Source organism: Giraffa tippelskirchi, chromosome 3, assembly GCF_054371585.1.
Source record: "Giraffa tippelskirchi isolate mGirTip1 chromosome 3, T2T-mGirTip1v1.2.pri, whole genome shotgun sequence".
NCBI classification, from domain to species: domain Eukaryota; kingdom Metazoa; phylum Chordata; class Mammalia; order Artiodactyla; family Giraffidae; genus Giraffa; species Giraffa tippelskirchi.
This window is the reverse complement of record NC_137277.1, coordinates 122875959-122894847: the sequence shown is the minus strand read 5'-3', so window position 1 is coordinate 122894847 and position 18889 is coordinate 122875959. Positions and strand designations below refer to the sequence as shown.

General features: G+C 43.6%; 1 protein-coding gene and 1 long non-coding RNA gene across 3 annotated transcripts in view; one reads left to right on the top strand and one right to left on the bottom strand.

The window, feature by feature from the left end:
* Positions 1–18889, bottom strand: part of LOC145541789 (uncharacterized) — a 113802-nt gene that overhangs the window by 48623 nt on the left and 46290 nt on the right. The window contains exon 4 of one of the 2 annotated variants that reach the window (XR_014079286.1): positions 12440–12543. The exons of the other annotated variant lie outside the window; for it this stretch is intronic. This is a non-coding gene — a long non-coding RNA (uncharacterized LOC145541789). The remainder of the gene's footprint in view (positions 1–12439; positions 12544–18889) is intronic. 2 annotated transcript variants of the gene reach the window in all.
* ACMSD (aminocarboxymuconate semialdehyde decarboxylase) overlaps positions 1–18889 on the top strand; it is a 63741-nt gene that overhangs the window by 4678 nt on the left and 40174 nt on the right. Inside the window, exons 2-5 of the mRNA XM_081579252.1 lie at positions 4898–4942; positions 12469–12565; positions 17183–17232; positions 18587–18823. Coding sequence (XP_081435378.1) covers positions 4898–4942; positions 12469–12565; positions 17183–17232; positions 18587–18823 — 429 coding nt within the window. The remainder of the gene's footprint in view (positions 1–4897; positions 4943–12468; positions 12566–17182; positions 17233–18586; positions 18824–18889) is intronic.

Sequence of the window (18889 nt, the reverse complement as noted above, 5' to 3'; positions counted from 1 at the left end):
AGGTGATGGAATTCCAGTTGAGCTATTTCAAATCCTCAAAGGTGATGCTGTGAAAGTGCTGCATTCAATATGCCAGCAAATTTGGAAAACTCAGCAGTGGCCACAGGACTGGAAGAGGTCAGTCTTCGTTCCAATCCCAAAGAAAGGCAATGCCAAAGAATGCTCAAACTACCGCACAATTGCACTCATCTCACATGCTAGTAAAGTAATGCTCAAAATTCTCCAAGCCAGGCTTCAGCAAAACGTGAACTGTGAACTTCCAGATGTTCAAGCTGGTTTTAGAAAAGGCAGAGGAACCAGAGATCAAATTGCCAATATCCGCTGGATCATCGAAAAAGCAAGAGAGTTCCAGAAAAACATCTATTTCTGCTTTATTGACTATGCCAAAGCCTTTGACTGTGTGGATCACAATAAACTGTGGAAGATTCTGAAAGAGATGGGAATACCAGACCATCTGACCTATCTCTTGAGAAACCTGTATGCAGGTCAGGAAGCAACAGTTAGAACTGGACATGGAACAACAGACTGGTTCCAAATAGGAAAAGGAGTACGTCAAGGCTGTATATTGTCACCCTGCTTATTTAACTTAGATGCAGAGTACATCATGAGAAACGCTGGGCTGGAAGAAACACAAGCTGGAATCAAGATTGCCAGGAGAAATATCAATAACCTCAGATATGCAGATGACACCACCCTTATGGCAGAAAGTGAAGAAGAACTAAAGAGCCTCTTGATGAAGGTGAAAGAGGAGAGTGAAAAAGTTGGCTTAAAGCTCAACGTTCAGAAAACTAAGATCATGGCATCTGGTGCCATCACTTCATGGGAAATAGATGGGGAAACAGTGGAAACAGTGTCAGACTTTATTATTTTGGGCTCCAAAATCACTGCTGATGGTGATTGCAGCCATGAAATTAAAAGACGCTTACTCCTTGGAAGGAAGGTTATGGCCAACCTAGATAGCATATTTAAAAGCAGAGACATTACTTTGCCAACAAAAGTCCATCTAGTCAAGGCTATGGTTTTTCCAGTGGTCATGTATGGATGTGAGAGTTGGACGGTGAAGAAAGCTGAGCGCCGAAGAATTGATGCTTTTGAACTGTGGTGTTGAAGAAGACTCTTGAGAGTCCCTTGGACTGCAAGGAGATGCAATCAATCCATCCTAAAAGAGACCAATCCTGGATGTTCATTGGAAGGTCTGATGTTGAAGCTGAAACTCCAATACTTTGGCCACCTCATGCGAAGGGTTGACTCATTGGAAAAGACCCTAATGCTGGGTAGGATTGGGGGCAGGAGGAGAAGGGGACGACAGAGGATGAGATGGTTGGATGGCATCACCAACTCGATGGACATGGGTTTGGTTGGACTCCGGGAGTTGTTGATGGACATGGAGGCCTGGCGTGCTGCAGTTCATGGGGTCGCAAAGAGTCGGACATGACTGAGCAACTGAACTGAACTGAACTGAAAGTTTCCCCAAGTATATTAGGCCTTTGTAAAGTCTCAGGGGAAGTATAAAGTGTTCCAAAGTGTTCCAAGTGCTTTCCAAGACAGGAAAGGGAGGAACACAGAGTGACAAAGGCCTCCTTCTTTCTCTCTTTAGTGGAGGGTATGCCTTATTTCAAAACCTCAGAATGGAACAGGCTGTCACCACCATGCCACCCCCACTGCCATCATTGCCTGTCACCACCACCATCATCATCATTGGTGCCACCACTGCTACCAAACTCACTACCACAACCATCACCACTGCCAAGTCATAGCCTCCAGTACCACCATGACTGCCATGACTACCACCACCATCTCTGCCTTCCCCTGCCATCACCACTGTCACCATCATTATCACTGTTAGCATCGATGAGGCCCTTTCTATAAGCCAGGTCTGGTGTTGATAGCTTTCTCTGAATTGTTTCAGTTACTCCCATAAAACCTTATGTCACTAAGACCACCGTTAGCCTCATTTTACACCTAAGAAAACAGTGACTTCAGGATGGTAAGTTGCTCCAAGAAAGTAAAGGATCTTGTAAGAGGAGTGTTGTATGTGTGACAAGATCCCTCCATTCTGCCTCTGCCTGCCTCTCTGCCCTTCCCCAATTCAATGTTTCTCTCACCTATGAACTAATGGGTTAACATTCCACAGGGAACGAAGGAAAAGTAAGAGAGTGAGGAAGGAAGGAACAGAGAAAGGAAGGGAAAAAAGGAAGGAAGAAAAGAAGGAAATAAAATCTTTCCTTCACATTAAATTAAGCTTTTGGCAAATTTCAAGAGAGTATTTAAATTTACTCAAAAGCGTAACTGATTGAGGCCATTCCAGCCCTTCCTCCAACACATTCTGGGCAGCTTTATCCAGGGGAAGAGAGAAGTAAAACACAAGGGGACTGAATGCATGAAGAGGGTGGGAGTGCACCACAAAGGAGAAACTGGTGCAGGAAGGAGAATGCAAGGGGTTCAAGGTAGACAGGTTAGCTTGCATGCCCAGCCTACTAAGCCAGGTCCTCCGGTGTCACTTGGGAAGCAGCAGGTAGATTTCCAGAGCTAATGTTATTATTTGGAGCTAAAATTCAAGACCAGACCTTCTACCCAGGTAGAATAAAGTTGGTAGAGAATTGGACCAAATCTGAAGTCTACTGGGGAAGAATCCAGGGACAGACTCAGAAACACACGATTGCCTCTGTGCTGCAAGCCCAGACCTCTCCTCTCAGTCTGGAGGTGAGAGGGAAGCCAGCAAGAGATCTGTCAAAACCTGGCTCCCTCTACACAACCTCCCTGCACCTTGACATAAGAACCAAACTATTGTCACCTGTTCTCATCCAAACACAGCAAGCTAGGAGTCATTGTGGAGTTCATTAACTCTACCCATTTTTGCTGACAGGAGCTGTTGGATAAGCCCTTTACATCATGGTCTCTGGCCTCCATGCCATCCCTCTGACCTCACTCTTTGAGAACCATTGCTTTGGAGCATGGAAATACTGAACACTGGAGGTTACACTCCAATCCGATCCCAGATTACCTTTCCTGGCTCCCTCCCATGACACTGCCTGACCAGGTTGTGTGTTAGCATTTTCCTCCAGGCTCCCAGGGAACTTGTGTGTCACTCTGGCACTGCAGGCCTTACACATGATAAGGCTCTTCAGTCACCTGCCCAGCCCAGCCCAGCGTTGGCCTCTCAAGACTGTGTTCCCTTCATTTTTATTTTCTCTGCCCTAGAAAGGCTGGTCATGTTGGGACTCCATGCTGCTGCTGCTGCTGCTGCTAAATCACTTCAGTCGTGCCCGACTCCGTGCAACCCCATAGATGGCAGCCCACCAGGCTTCTCCGTCCCTGGGATTCTCCAGGCAAGAACACTGGAGTGGGTTGCCATTTCCTTCTCCAATGCATGAAAATGAAAAGTGAAAGTGAAGTTGCATAGTCGTGTCCGACTCTTCACGACCCCATGGACTGCAGTCTACCAGGCTCCTAGGTCCATGGGATTTTCCAGGCAAGAGGACTGGAGTGGGTTGCCATTGCCTTCTCCAGGGACTCCATGAGGGTTTGACAAATGAATGAATGAATGAACAAACAGAATGAGATTTAAAACCTATTGTTAACATGAGACATATATACCCATGTTCTTAGGCAAAGTCTTTCAGATTTTTTTATTCATGACCCCCAAGAAAAAGTATATTTCCTATTGTGACTCAGCACAAACATTCATATACATAATGGAAATAAGAGTTTCCAAAACTAATAGACATAGAAGGCATTCTATCCTATCCTATCTTATCCTATTCTATCCTATCGTACCCTACTTTATTCTATTCTATTTCATTATATTCCATTGCTTTACTATCTTAGCTTGAGTTTTTCAAGAAGCAGACCTTGAGATAAGGGTTCAAATGTAATTAGTTTACTTTGGAGGTGATCCCAGGAAACACCAGTAGGGTGGGGAGGTGAGACAGAGAAAGCAACATAGCCAATGAAAGTGTAGAATGTGTGCCTCACTTCAGAGCCATCCTGCCCAAGGGGCTGAGAAAACAGTGTATGCTGTTTATATACAAATGCCCTCAGTCATGGTTGAGGGATCTGGGGGACAGGCAAGAAAGGGGTCACTAATTTCCTAGTATTTCTGATTCTCTAGAAGTTGGTTAATGAAAGTTAGCTCCAATGGCAAAACGGAAAATCTTGTCCAAAAAATGTGAGTGCTTTTGCTTGAGAGAGGGCTGATGTGCACAGAAGTATTACAGGGAAGGAATATGGGTAGGACACCAGTGGCGTCTGTTACACATACTATTTCATGTTTTCAGAACATCTGGGTTATTAACCACTAAATTGATTTCATGATCTACTCACGGATTGCATCCCACAGTTTGAAGAGCAGGGTTAATGTTCTAAGATGGTATTTCCTAAAGAGTGGTCCTTCCAGCCTATACTGCTAGTGGTGTGGAAAGGATTTTAGGTGGTACACAAGCAAATATTTTTTAATGTTCATCCTTATTCAGAAATTGCAGGGACTTCCTTGGTGGTCCAGTGGTTAAGACTCCACACTTCTATGGCAGAGGGCATGGGTTTGATCCCTGCTTGAGGAACTAAAATCCCACATGCCGCATGGCCAAAATAATAATATGTATAAATGAATTAAAATTTTAAAAAATAAAACAAATTTTTAAAAGGCTGTAACATGTATTAGGAAAAAAAAAAAACTACTAGCTCTTCTGTGATATAGAATTTTCTTCCTGAAAATTTCAGGAAAAAATAACCTGATTTGAATATAAACATGGAATAAGTGGTCGTGGGCATGGGGAAGGAAATGGGAAGTTGTTGTTTGAAAGGATGGCATTTGGATGCTCTGGCCCAGGGACTCTGCTTTCTTGCAGTCCTCTCTGCTGTGGTCTTCTAGTCTGATTGTTCTCCCCCTTCCCCACAGAGATTCGGTTATGGAGGCTGGGTGCAGCTCCAACACCATGGCAAGGTGAGTGTCTCCCAAAGAACCACTGTGCCTCAGACCCCTGGACAAACTGATCTGAGACCTTCCTGCACTCGGTCCTCCAGGGATCCCTCAACTCTTTTGTCCTCCAACTGAGCTTTATAGTAGGCAGCACTGAGGTTTCTCAAGAGTATTTTGAAAAAATGGGTGTAACTTCAAAGAGCAGCATTTAGAAAGATAAAATTGAAATTGGAGAAGCCATGAAGAAATCTCTCTCTCTCTCTTTTTTTTTATTTTTTGCCCTGGAACCAATTTTTGCATTGCTCTGCCTCAAGGAAGTGACCTGGTTCTCTCCACAGTTACGACATTATATTAAGGCCGGCCAAATAAATGCAACAGTTTAGGTTTGAGCACAGGTGGAGAAATTAAACATGGAGACAAAAGCAGCAAGAAGAAGCCACTGTTACTAAGGGTTGAGTTTAGTCTGAGGAAAGAGCGAGAGGAGGAAGGCTTGGGGCAAAGCATTTAGCACATAATGAGGCCTGAGAGTGAGCTGCCAACTAGGGGTCTGGGCCGACTTCATTTTCAGAGGCATCACATGCCCTCGTGGAGGGCAGGAGGAACCCTCCTGCACTTCCAGCAAAGCACAGACATGACTAAGGCAGCCCTGAAGGACTGGGGGTATGGGAAGACCACATGTAGGGGTAATTCAATGCACTGTGACAAGGTAAGGTCCAGGTACTGGAGGATATAGATTTGGGCACCAAGGATTTGGAGAAGGCCTCCTGGAAGAAGTGATGCTCTTCCTGAGTCTGGAAGCAGAGGTGAAGGTTTGTCCAAGGAATAAAGGAAAAAAGAAAACAAAGACAGGGAGCGAAGGCATGGGGATATTAAACATCCGTAAGCTCAGAACTCAAGCACTTGGCTAGGGCTGGTATCAGCATTTCTCAAAGTATGGTCTGCAGACCAGCAAGTTCAATGTCACCTGGGAACTTGGGAGAAAGGCCAATTCTTGGGCCTCACCTCAGACCTACAAAATCAGGAATGCTGAGGATTGGGCCAGCAATCTGTATTTTGACAAGTCTCCAGGTGATTCTGATGTTCACTCAAGCTTGAAAACCACTGGCTCTATCCACTCACTCATTCACTGATTTTTATTGACACCTATTTGATGCCAGGCCCACCGGGCTAGACACGTGGAATAAGCTGGTGAACAAGACAGACACGCTCCCTGCTCAAATTCTAGGGGCAGCAAACAAATACAATCACTTCAGAGGATGGAATAAAGAGTAGTGCTGAAACAGGGGGTGACTGGGAGATTCATCTGGGCTGGCTGGTTGGGGAGCTAGCAAAGACTTAAGATGATGAGAAGGAAAACCCTGGAAGAGTGTCCCTGGATGAGGGAATAGCAGTTGCAAAGGCTGCCACGTGAGGAAGGGCTGTGTTCAAAGAACAAGAAGGAGGGCAGTTTGGCTAAGATATGGTGCAAGGGGGAGATGGCAGGAAAAGAGGTGGGCAGGGACTAGATCATGCACAGACTTGAAGCATGTGCTAAGGAGGCCAGATTTTAGTCTCAATGCAGTGCAAATTCCTTGGAAGGTCTTAATGGTTTAAACAGGTCCCCTGGGGACTTACCTGGTGGTCCAGAGGTTAAGACTCTGCACTTCCATTATAGGGAGTGAAGGTTCGATCCCCAGTCAGGGAACTAAGATCCCTCATGCCATGCAGCATGGCCAAAAAAAGAAAAGCATTAAAAGGCCACCTAGTGTACTCTTTAGGGGACGGATAGAGGCATGTAAGAGTTTGGGGGGCAAGGTGGTATGAAGAAGCTGGAGAGGTAGGCAGAAGCCTCATCAGACTGGGCCTTGGGGGAAGGGCTTAGGCCTTTGTACTTGATCCTGAAGGCAGTGAGGAATCATTAAAGCGTTTTTTTAAACATCAGAATCTCTGGGGCAGCTCATTCTCATCTAAATCAAAGACTGCCCACTAAGTGCCAGTTTAGACATGAGACTGCACTTCTCCCATGAAAAGTGCCAGTTCCTAGGCTGGGAGCTGGTGATCTAAGCTGGCCTCCTGCTTGTGCTCAGTCATCAAGTCATGTCCAGCTCTTTGCAACCCAATGGACTGCAGCCCACTAGTCTCCTCTGCCCATGGGATTTTCCAGGCAAGAATACTGGAGTCAGTTTTCATTTCTTCCTCCAGGGGATCTTCCCAACTTAGGGATCGAACCTGTGCCTCCAGCATCTCCTACATTGGCAGGTGGATTCTTTACCACTGAGCCACCCAGGAAGCCCTAAGCTGGCTCTCAAGTCTGCCCAAAAGAGAAAATAAGCTGAGTGGAGATGATGACAAGGCCACTAGGAAGCCCCAAGTGAAGGATGAGCAGCCTGTGATTTTTTTTTTTAACTCCACGTCCCAGGCTGCAGTTTTTACCCTTCATAACTAGATCTGAATGGCCTTCATTTCGTTTCTATGTCAAGAGAAGTTTGGTAAACCTAACAGCAAATCTCAAAACAAAAACAAAACAAACAAAAAACCTCAAACAAACAACAAGAAACCCAAGAATGAAAATATCCCAAATCAAATCTACTACTTGCATAGTTCCAGCAAAGTTGGATATAACAGTAGTTTAATCAAAGTGATATTCTCCTTTCCTCCATTTCAAAAACAAAACAAAGCATACCAAAGCAGAACTAAATTGTTGTTTTTTTTTTTATAATTACAGTGGTCAAGGATCACTGTCACTGGAAAACAACATATAAATACATACAAATTGCAAATTCAGCTTAGAGCAATTCCTTTTTATTTGCCTACATTCTTTCGGTGAATAATATTTTCTGTCCCCTATCCATGACTGATTTACCTCAGAGATTCCTATTTTCTGAAAGGTATTTCCCAAACACATCTTTGGTCTGCCCTATTTGTTTCTCTTCTTAACCTTTGATTTTTCAATGTTTTTGGAATGAATCAAGGGGTATTGTTTGCCATGGTAAAAAGCCTTGTTCAGAACTGAAAAACATCATTTGTCCTTGGGTTGACTGTATAATTTGGTTGAAAATTTATAAAACCATGTATGGCTTCCTTTCAGGAGCAGCATGGGGTAGGGTAGAATTAAGTGCTGATGGCAGGAACACCCAGCAGTGTTTAAGGGAGGCCAGATCCATGGCCCAGTTCAAATACATGGGCCATCAATGTCTGAGCGTTTTTTAGGCCCTTGAAATACAAACACACACACCATTGCCATCACACTTAGTATTTTCACCCACACTATTCTGTGTGATCTTCAATCATCAGGTTCCTGCTCTCAAAATGATTTCCCTCTCACTGGGGAGCCAAGAAGACACTCAAATGAATAAAGAACATACAGATGGTGACAATATTGTGCTGAGCAAAAGAGTGAGGAAATTCAGGGGGTGGGAAGGGCAAGACAGTGGGCAACTTTCATGAAGATAAAGAACCATAGGACTGTAGGCCTAGGGATCATCTAGTCTAGTGTTTAATGGGTTGCAACCCAACAATGAGTTATAATATCAATTCAGTGGGTTAGCACAGCTTTAAAAATAAAATACATTACAAAAGAAAATAGCAGAATGTATTGTTCCGGTGAGGGTAAGTGTTGTTTCATGAAACTTTTGTCTCAAGTTTGTATCTTTATAAATAGATATATACAGATGTACTGGATCACAATGGAAAATATATTCCTTTAATGTGGGATTCTTAGCCAAAATCTACTGAAAGCCATTCATTTTGCCCAATGTCCTCATTTCATGTTTTTATTTTTAAGGTTAATTTTCCATTACATAAGTAGAATCTGAGTAAATTCTCCTTTTTAAACTTAAGCTGTTGAAGATAAAGCTACAGCTTCATTGCATTAGCATTCCCCATCCTCAAAAGTAATTCCTATTAACAGTTCAGTGCATATCTTTCCAGACATTTTCCTATGATTTTACTTATATATACATGCACCTATATAAAATGACGTAGGATTATTTAATATGTTTATGTACATATTTTTTAGCTAAGTCAATCAGGTTCCAAACAGAAAACCAACAAAATACTTAGGATTTTTTTTTTTTATATTTTTAAAATAAATCTTTAATTTTACTTAGGATATTTTGAACAGAGTTAACAAAGAGCCTATTTATAAAGGTATAGACACATGATTAAGTGTCTATACCTTAACCCTCCAAGCAGGGATTAGATGATGAAGCCCCTTAGGTCAGGGTAAGGGGTTTGCGTTTTATCTTCAGGACAATAGAAATCCATTCAAGACTTTTCAGTGGGGAACTAGCAAGATCTGATTTAGGGTTTTAAGAGTTTACTCTGCTGCTTTGTGGAGACTGGGTTAGAGAGGAGCAAGAGTGAAAGCAGAAAGAGATCAGGACTGAGGCTGGAGCATCATTCAGATGAGAGAAGACAGGGCTTGGACCAAGGCTGGAGCAGTGGAGATGCAGAAATGTGGATCACTGCAGGGTCTATTTTGGAGACATATTGGGAAATGGATGGGATGGTGACATGTCAAGCAGAGGGAAGTGAAAAAATGATGTAGTCTCAGAGGGGTGAGAAAGATAATGCTGACATCAAGGAGAGATGCAAGAGAGCCAGGAGGACAAGCAGATCTGAGTAAGAGATGAGCAGTAGTAGGTTGAGTGAATACAGCTGGAAGTGGTTGTAACATAGCTTCCCATGGAGCTGTCCTTCGGAAACTTTAAAGTGAGAGCTGCAGTGATTACAGAGGCTGCTTCCTGGTGACAGTGTCTGGGTCATTTCTGCCAGCTCTGCACCTCAAGCCCAACCAGTCTAGCAGCTTGCATGGTCTAGAGGTAGAGCTTGAGTTGGCACTTGGGGAAGAGGGAAGAGAATGGAAATCTGATGATAAAATACTGAATTTTAAAATACATATTTTTTCTTTTTTTCCCTGTGCTATTATTTTCCTTCTTGTCCACAGATTCTATACGTAATAGCTTGCATCTACTAAACCCAAACTCCCAGGCCATCCCTCCTCCATCGTCCTCCCCCTTGGCAACCACAAGTCTGATCTCTACATCTTTTAGTCTGTTTCTGTTTCATAGGTAGGTTCATTTGTGCCAAATTTTAGATTCCACATATAAATGATATTATATGGTATTTCTCTCTCCCTTTCTTACTTTACTTAGTATGATAATCTCTAGTTGAATGCATGCTGCTGCAAATGGTATTATCTCATTCTTTTTATGACAGAGTAGTATTTCACTGTACTACATCTTCTTTAGCCATCCGTCAATGAACATTTAGGCTGTTTCCACGTCTTGGCTATTGTGGACAGTGCTGCTATGAACATAGTGGTGCTTGTATTTTTTTGAATTGAAGTTTTGTCTGGATATGTGCCCAGGAGTGGGATTGCTGGATAACATGGTCATTCTATAAAATACACTTTTTAGTGATACACAATACCAGACATTTGAAATGTCAGCTATATTTGGACTCATTTGTAGACAGTATTAAAACTAGAATTTAAGAATCAGAAGTTCATAGGTGAGGTTCTGAGGTTCCTTGGGAATCAGACTCTGAGATGGAGATGAGCATGCGGAAGGTTTAATAGGAAGTGCTCTCAGAATGGACATCAGTGGAAGGGGAAAGGAGGAAGTGGATAAAACAGGGCAATGTTGAGCTGTGATGTTCTCAACAGAGGTCTAAGCTGACCCTATAAGAAGCTCTAGAGCTAACCTCCGCAGGGGTCCCAAGTTGGGGGTGGGGGGCAAAGAAGAGGGGCCTTTTGCCTCCACAGTAATCAGTCATTGGAAATGGGCTTTCCTGGAAAGGCGGACTTTGAGGGAAGTGGTTCTCTTCACCCAAGGCAATCTTCCTATTTTCCCCATAGGGACTGACAACTGAGAGCTCTCTGCCAGCAATACTCCCTGGCAATTCTCAGAAGCTAGGAGAAGAAATCCTCTTTTTTTTTTTTTTTTTGGCCATGTCGCACAACTTGAGGGATCTTAGTTTCCTGACCAGGGATTGAACCCAGACCCCCACAGCGAAAACAGAGTCCTAGCCACTGGACCACCAGGAACTCCCAACTCCTCTATTTTTGAAGCGGGATCTTGGTGGCACATTATACCATCTTGGGTAGGATAACTGAATCACCTTGCTGTATAGTAGAAATTAATAAACACTGTAAATCAACTATATTTCAATAAAACACATTTTTAAATAATAAAATACTAATATCTACAAAAATAGTAGGCTTATGGACCTCTTCCCAGTCAACTCAAGTACTCTGTTCTTTGTCTCCGTGGATGGGAATTTGTGCCTTAATTTCTTCCTTTTCTCATTCTGTCCAATCTCCATGCTTATGACCTAAATTTTAGTGGTACATTATTAACTTGTCTTTTTTCCTCAACTGTATATCCTTTTTTTTTTCCAACTGTATATCCTTAAAGTCTTTACATCAGTCAGAGAAAGTAAAGTAGGTGCTAAATTAACATGTTTTATAATGAAAAAAAGAGTAAACAAACAAAAAAAGAAGAGCAAATTGAGGTTCAGAGATGTTTAACTTGCTCATGGCTACACAATAAGTTGCAGAATAATGATTTGAACCTGAGCAGTCTGATTTTAGGGACCTGATCAGAACTTTTCCCTTTCTTTAGGGATCAGCAACCCGAAGCTCAATTTAGAGCCTCCTGCCATGCTTTGAGGAGCCATTTAGTTTGGCCCCCCTTCCCTGAGTATTAAAAGGTAGTGTACAAGGCAGGCACGATGCCTGGGAGAAGCAGCAGCTCAGCACCAAACTTCACATGCACTTCTAGACTGAGTCACTGCGTGGCCTGCCTCCCCCTGCAGGTGCTGACATCAGCGGACCCTGCTCTGCCAGACAAATTATTTCCTCTCACTATCCATCTGTTGCTTTTTTATAAAACAAGAAGTTGGGGCTTCCCTGGTGGTCTAGTGGTTAAGAATCCACCTGCCAATGCAGCGGACATGGGTTCAGTCCCTGGTCTGGGAAGATCCTACATGCCATGGAACAACTAAGCCCATGTGCCACAACTACTGAGCCTGCATGCCTAGAGCCCATGCTCTGCAACAAGCAGAGGCCACTGCAATAAGAAGAGTAACTCCCACTCGCTGCAACTAGAGAAAACCTGAGTGCAGCAACAAAGACCCTACACAGCCAAAAATAAATAAATGAATAAATAATTTTTTAAAAAAACAGGGTTGGACAACATGGCCTATCTCAGAGGTCCTTATCATTTCTAAAATGTTATAAATCTAGAGTTTTGCAGATCCTGGGCCATCCTCTCAGTACGTCTTCAAGGATTAAGGAAAAATGCCTAAAAAGATTAGGGGAGAACCACATTCCAAAGCATACAAAAAAGAATTAATCTAAGTAAGCTTGTGTGTGTGTGTGTGTGTGTGTGTGTGTGTGTGTGAGTCGCTCAGTCGTGTCTGACTCTTTGCAACCCCATGGACTGTAGCCCACCACGATTTTCTGTCCATGGGATTCTCCAGGCAAGAATACTGAAGTGGGTTACCGTTCCCTTCTCCAGCTAAGTAAGCTTAGGTCACCTTTTGCTGATGTGAGTTTTCTGTCCTAGGGAGAAGCAAAGATGCTGAAAGATGGGAAGGTCTTCAGAGTAGTCCAAGAGAACTGCTGGGATCCAGAAGCTCGTCTAAGAGAAATGGACCAAACAGGTATTTACAATGAGAAAAGGTATCAATGTTTGCATCTGATGTTAGAGGCAAGTATGCCCTTTGATTACTTTACATGATTTATGTGATGGCAACCTCTGATCCCATTTTCTCCACTGTTCCAGCTTCACTGGGGGAGGGATGGCACCCTTCACTATAATGTTTTTAGAGTGTGGATTTAAAATTTAGGTAGGTATGTGTGTGCTCAATTGTGTCTGACTCTTTGAGACCCCATGGACTGTAGCCCACCAGGCTCCCCTGTCCATGGGATTTCCCAGGCAAGACTATTGGAGGGGGTAGCCATTTCCTTCTCCAGAGGAATCTTCCCAACCCAGGGATTGAACCCAGGTCTCCTGCACTGCAGGCAGATTCTTTACCGTCTGAGCCACCAGGGAAGCCCCCAAATTAGGTACACTTGTTTTAAAGTAGAATGCTGTGTTATTGGGGCTTTCTAGGTGGCACTAGTGGTAAAGAACCCTCTTGCACAATACAGGAGACATAAGAGACTCAGGTTCAATCCCTGGGTCGGGAAGATCCCCTGGAGGCAGGCATGGCAACCCATTACAGTATTCTTGCCTGGAAAATCCCATGGACAGAGGAGCCTGGAGGGCTACCATCCACACGATCGCAAAGAGTCAGACACGACTGAAGCAATGTAGCACACACGCACGTCTTATCAAAAAGATAAAAGTAGTATTTTATTGTTTTAAAATTTTTAAATTCAAATGCATAGTATTTACTCGTAGAGCCAATTAAAACAGGAAGAATTAGGGATTTCCTGGTGACCCAGTGGTTAGGACTCTGGGTTTCCACTCCAGGGGTCCTAGGTTCCACTCCTGGTCAGGGAATTAAGATCCCACATGATACAGCATGGCCAAACAAACAAACAAAAACAGTAAAAATTAGAATTCACAGATTAAGGATGCCAACTGCTTTCTTACCTAGAGTCAGGATCTGACTTGTTTCTGCAGTTTGCTTCAGCACAGTACACAGAACATCCCCACTGACACACATGGGGTGGAAGCAGGAGCAGCTACAAAAATGTAATCATAAAGTCCCACTATACTCTACAATAAAACCAATCCAGACATTTGAAAGGGGAGAGTTAGGAAATTTTTGTTTCCTAGCTAAATCAGTAACAGTTTCTAAGAACTGCTTGCATTCCTTACCCTATATTTAAAAATCAAACAAGTCCCCCCAGTTTAAAAGAATTGTGAAAGCCTATCTAAAATATAATATGATGGACGGGGATGAAAAATAAGTAAAATTTAATTTTTAAAATATGGTATGACAGCCACATTGTGCTTTCACTTGTTATTACCTGGCTGGCTGTGCCACCATGTAGAGCGTGCTCCAACAAGGGCACCCAGCCTTCTGGACATCCATGGGCCATGCCCAGGGGCTGTGATGAGGAACTCCCACAATAACACTGTCAGGCCTAAATTTTAACATCACTGGTCTAGATTTAATCCAGAAAACAAACAGTTCATACACACAAACAAAAGAGTTTGGATCTACCACCTTTATAACCAAAGACAAATGCATGAGAAATTCAAATACATACACAGAGGTAGCAGGAGACATTTTATTCTAAGGCCTGCACAAATTGAGTTGAACTATCAGCCCCAAAATGAACAGGCAGTCTCTGGCATGTTCAAATTGGGTATGGATACTCTAAGCTAGATGGGCTTCCCCGGTGGCATTAGTGGTAAAGAACCCATCTGCCAATGCAGGAGACATAAGAGATCCCTGGGTTGGGAAGATCCCCTGGAGGAGGGCATGGCAATCTACTCCAGTATTTTTGCCTGGAGAATCTCATGGACAGGGGAGGCTACAGTCCATTGGGTTGCAAAGAGTGGGACACAACTAAAGCAACTTAGCATGCACACATGCGCGCACACACTCTAGGCCAGATATTGCTTTATAGATTTTTTTTAAATAATTAAAAGTATGTCTAAATTGCATTCACATTGAACTTTGTGGAAAGCCTGAAGCACCATTCCAGAGAAAATGGTACATATGCCCCTGTTCTAGAACAGTGATGGGAGGGGCAATGGAGAGAGAACTGGCTTCCCAGACTGATAGCAGAGCCCAAGCTGTACCAGAGCTCCCACCTCTCAAGGGGAAAACCAGTGAAAATGATGACTAGTGTCAGAACCATTGTTCACGACTGCAGTTTAGACAAAGAATGTCCCCTTTGGTTTTGGTTGTGTGTTTCATTCCATGGCTATCCTTAAGAGAACAGTCATGGCTAATCTTTGCTGAGCATTTATTTTGTTTCCAGGAATTGTTCTCAGCACCTGACATGTATTAACTCAATTTCTATAACAACCATAGAAGGTAGCAACTATTATTATACCCATTTTACGGATGAAGAAATTTAGGGACAGAGGTTAAGCAATCTGTCCAGGATTACATAACTTATAAGGAGCAAAACAGGGATTTGAACCCAGGCAGTCTGGCCCTGCCCCTGTGAGGTAAGAAAATAAAATGATCAAGGCACAACACAGAAGATTTCAGCATACCATGCCATTTTTACAGGGAGACAAATGTAATTGGCAGCTCCTGGGTTACTTCATCACATTATGTGGCAGGCATTGTTGTACCTATTCCCACCTGAGGGATGCAAAAAGTTTAAATGATTTGCTTGGGAACACACAATAGTAAATGGTAGAGCTGGGACTGTACTTGAGACTGTCTCTCTCATTCCATCACTCTTCCAAGGGAGCTTTTCCCAAGCCTCCCTCAGGATAAGAATTGCCTGGGGTGTTTACTAGGAATTTTTTTCATGCCCCATCCACTGAGTCAGAGTTTCTAAAGGAAGGCCTCTGAATTTGTTTTTATAATGTTACTTCTCTCCACCCCTGGCCTCTGCCCACTTTACTCAAGGTAAAGTAGTAAATCTGGGGGAACGCTGTGCTATGCCAAACTTTTAAACACCTGTTTGTTTGTTTTTTAAATATCAGCTCTAATTGGATTAGACTTGTTTTTTCCCCTCTCAATTCCCAGGGACAAAGAATAGGTATCCAAATAAACCAGCACATAAATAATGCAACTTACTATGTTAATATGAAATACAGTGACAAGTGATGGCCACTAGGGTGTAGGGAAGGAGCCAAGCTGGACAGGAGCCTCATCCCACCACTGGCAGGCCATGTGACCTTAGATCCAATCTATAAAATAGAGAAATTAAATGGAATAATGTAAGCAAAAGCATTTGTGTAAAATGTGAAGATTTTACAGTTGAAAGGGCCTTGTCTGTTGCATACTAATCAATGGACACAAATCCTATCTGTAGCAATGTTTAACTATGCTCTCTAATCAAAAGCTGTACTGTCTAGTCCTCACTAAACAATGATTTATTTTTTCATATACGGGTATGTTCAACATGCCAGGCACTATTCTGGACACTAGGGATGGGACATAGACAGACAGGCTCATGTGATGTTTATGATCAAGTAAGGAATGGCACAGAATAAACAACTAACTACAGTCACGACAGACTGTAATAAGTAGCAGAAAATTAAAAGAACAGAACAGTGGGAGAGAGAATGCATGGAGTTAAGGAAAGCCTCTCCAAGGATCTGATGTTTGAACCGAGATCTTGGGGTGAAAAGGCGCACATCTTGTGATGAGCCAAAACAAGAGCATTCCAGACAGATGGAATAGCCGTGCAATGGCCCTGGGGCAGGAAAGAGCTCCAAAGAACAGGCAGGAGGCAAATGAAGCTCAACATGAGCAAGAGAGACTGTGTGGAGCCTTATACTATGCTCAAGTCTGGATTTTACTCCAAGTGTGATTTTACTCTAAAAGTATTTGGAAGTTTTGAATAATAGAGTGACTTGATCTAAGTTTTAACACTTACTCTGGCTTCCAAGTGGAGAACAAACTGTAAGAGGACAAGAGTGGTGGTAGGAGACCAGCTTGGAGGCTTCTGCAGCAGTCCCTATAGGAAATGCTGGTGGCCTGGACCAGGCAGTGGCAAGAGATGGGGAGAAGTGAGTGCATAAAAGGAACTGGAGTAAAGCAAACAGGACTTGCTGTTGGGTTGGATGTGGGTATGAGGGAAATAGGGCCCATCCTTGGTTTGGCAGCATCTCTCCCAATATCCCAGCTCCAGGAATGTGAATATTGGAGAGTTTAGGCATCCTGGATGCTGGAATCTGGAACCACACTCAGGGCTTCATTCTGGGCATTACAGACAGTGGGACTCTACCCAGACTCACTTAGGAGATGAATTACAGGGCCAGGAAGGTGATTGAGAAATATACTCTGTCATGCATGACCTAAGATGAAACACCTTAAAAAAACTGATGGGGAAATGCCTTGCTTAAATACAACTTCACAATTGTTGAAATAACGTTTGAAAAATGGGCATTTTAGTTTTTCTTCAATGATCTCATTTTTGTCCAGCCTTTCCTCCTCCTCTTAGAACTGAGGCTGAGGGATGAGGGAAGCCTAGGGCAGAGACCCTGAGAGAAGGAGACAGGGAAGACACAGTGAGGGAGGGGAGAGCAGAAGGAAGGTGGGACAGAGACTTGCTAGGCTCCTCGGCCCTGGGAAATGCAGAAGTGCCTGGGTCATTCTTCTCACTGGCTTTGCCTTTGTGTCTGTGTCTAGGAGTGACTGTGCAAGCTCTTTCCACGGTTCCCGTCATGTTTAGCTATTGGGTGAGTGTGAAATCTCGATCCATCTCCTTGGTGAGCAAAGGCTCACATCTAGTTCCCTAGCAAGTAGACAGATGCCTCAAGTCTTGACATTGCCCACCCAACTCTCCTTTAGAGATCAGCAGGGCCTCTCACACTTGTACTGTTCTCTCCCAGGCCTGTCTTCCTAGTCATGTCCTTGCTCTAGAACTCCATGGTCCAGTATGGTAGCCAATAGCTGCATGTTACTATGTAACTTGAATTGTATTTCCACTGGACAGCACAGTTCTAGATCCAATCTTAATCTCCATCAGAACGACCTATTGACTCATTCCTGCCAAGCGAGGCTCAGTAACTGACAAGCCAGTTTATTCTAAAGTGATAAAGATTTTGAGGTGATAGGAGTGATGTTGATAGCCTAATAATGTTGCCTTTCCCATGGAAATACACACAATTCGAAACAGGATTCCTTGAGTTGGATGTCTTTCCCCAAGTGATTAAATCTTGAGTGCTAAAAGTTTCAGGCATGATGGCAAGCCTGCAAAAGGACACTTTTGTAAGTAGTTGGAGGTACACTAAGTACCCGCTCAACCAAATAAATATTCAAGCATGTGGTGATTTAAGGAGCATTGGAAATACCACCTATTCTCACCTCCTCCACCTATGCTCATAATTCCAGTATTAGTGATTCAATCCTTATCTGTTCCTATGATGAAATTCACCACTTAAAATACAAATACCCTAAGACCTCAAGATACCTGAATTTACCTGATTGGGTGCTATTTTAACTGGACAATTGGCATTGCTGGAGAGTACCAAATTCTTAGCAGTGGGGTGGGATGATGTTGAAAAGAAAGACAGAAAGGAAGGAGGAAAAGTTAGGAGAACAGAAAGCAAACTTTGTCTGCATCAGCATCTTGCTAATAAGGTAACTCTTCGAGTGTCACCGCCAACAGGAAGGACAAGGAGAAAGACAGGGACAGGAGAGGTTCATGAGCAGCCTGACACCCCCAAGGAGGTGTGACAAGGAGTTGCCCTGATATCTGGCTCAGCTCCTGGTGTGGGTAGTGGGGAGCCCTGCAGTCTCCAATCTGGGTTGGTGGGTGGTCTGTCTCAGCTCATGTCTAGTGTAGGATTCCAGGCCCTGATTACATCAGTTTTCTAATTAATCAGCAATATGCTAGCAGTTTTCTTTACCTTGGTAATGACTGGCTTCTGGGTCTTCTGTAGCCAAATGCTTAGCTTAAACTGTGCTTCAGGTTTATGAAGTGTAAAGCCACTGGGTGGGACAAATGACTGAGACTAGAGGAGGTGCTGAGCAGAGTAAATATCTAAAATAGGTTTTGAACATGTGCTTTCCCTTGCCTGTCTCCACCAGGCCAAACCTCAGGACACTTTAGACCTGTGCCAGCTTCTGAACAACGACCTAGCTGCCACAATTGCAAGCCACCCCAGGAGGTTTGTGGGTCTGGGGACGTTGCCCATGCAGGCCCCTGAGCTGGCGGTTAAGGAGATGGAGCGCTGTGTGAAGAAGTTGGGCTTTCCTGGGGTTCAGATCGGCTCCCACATCAACGAGTGGGACCTGAATGCACGGGAACTCTTCCCAGTGTACGCGGTGAGTATGATGTGCCCACTCAGCCAACGTGGAACAGGCACTGTGCTGGGTGTCCCTGGGTTGGAG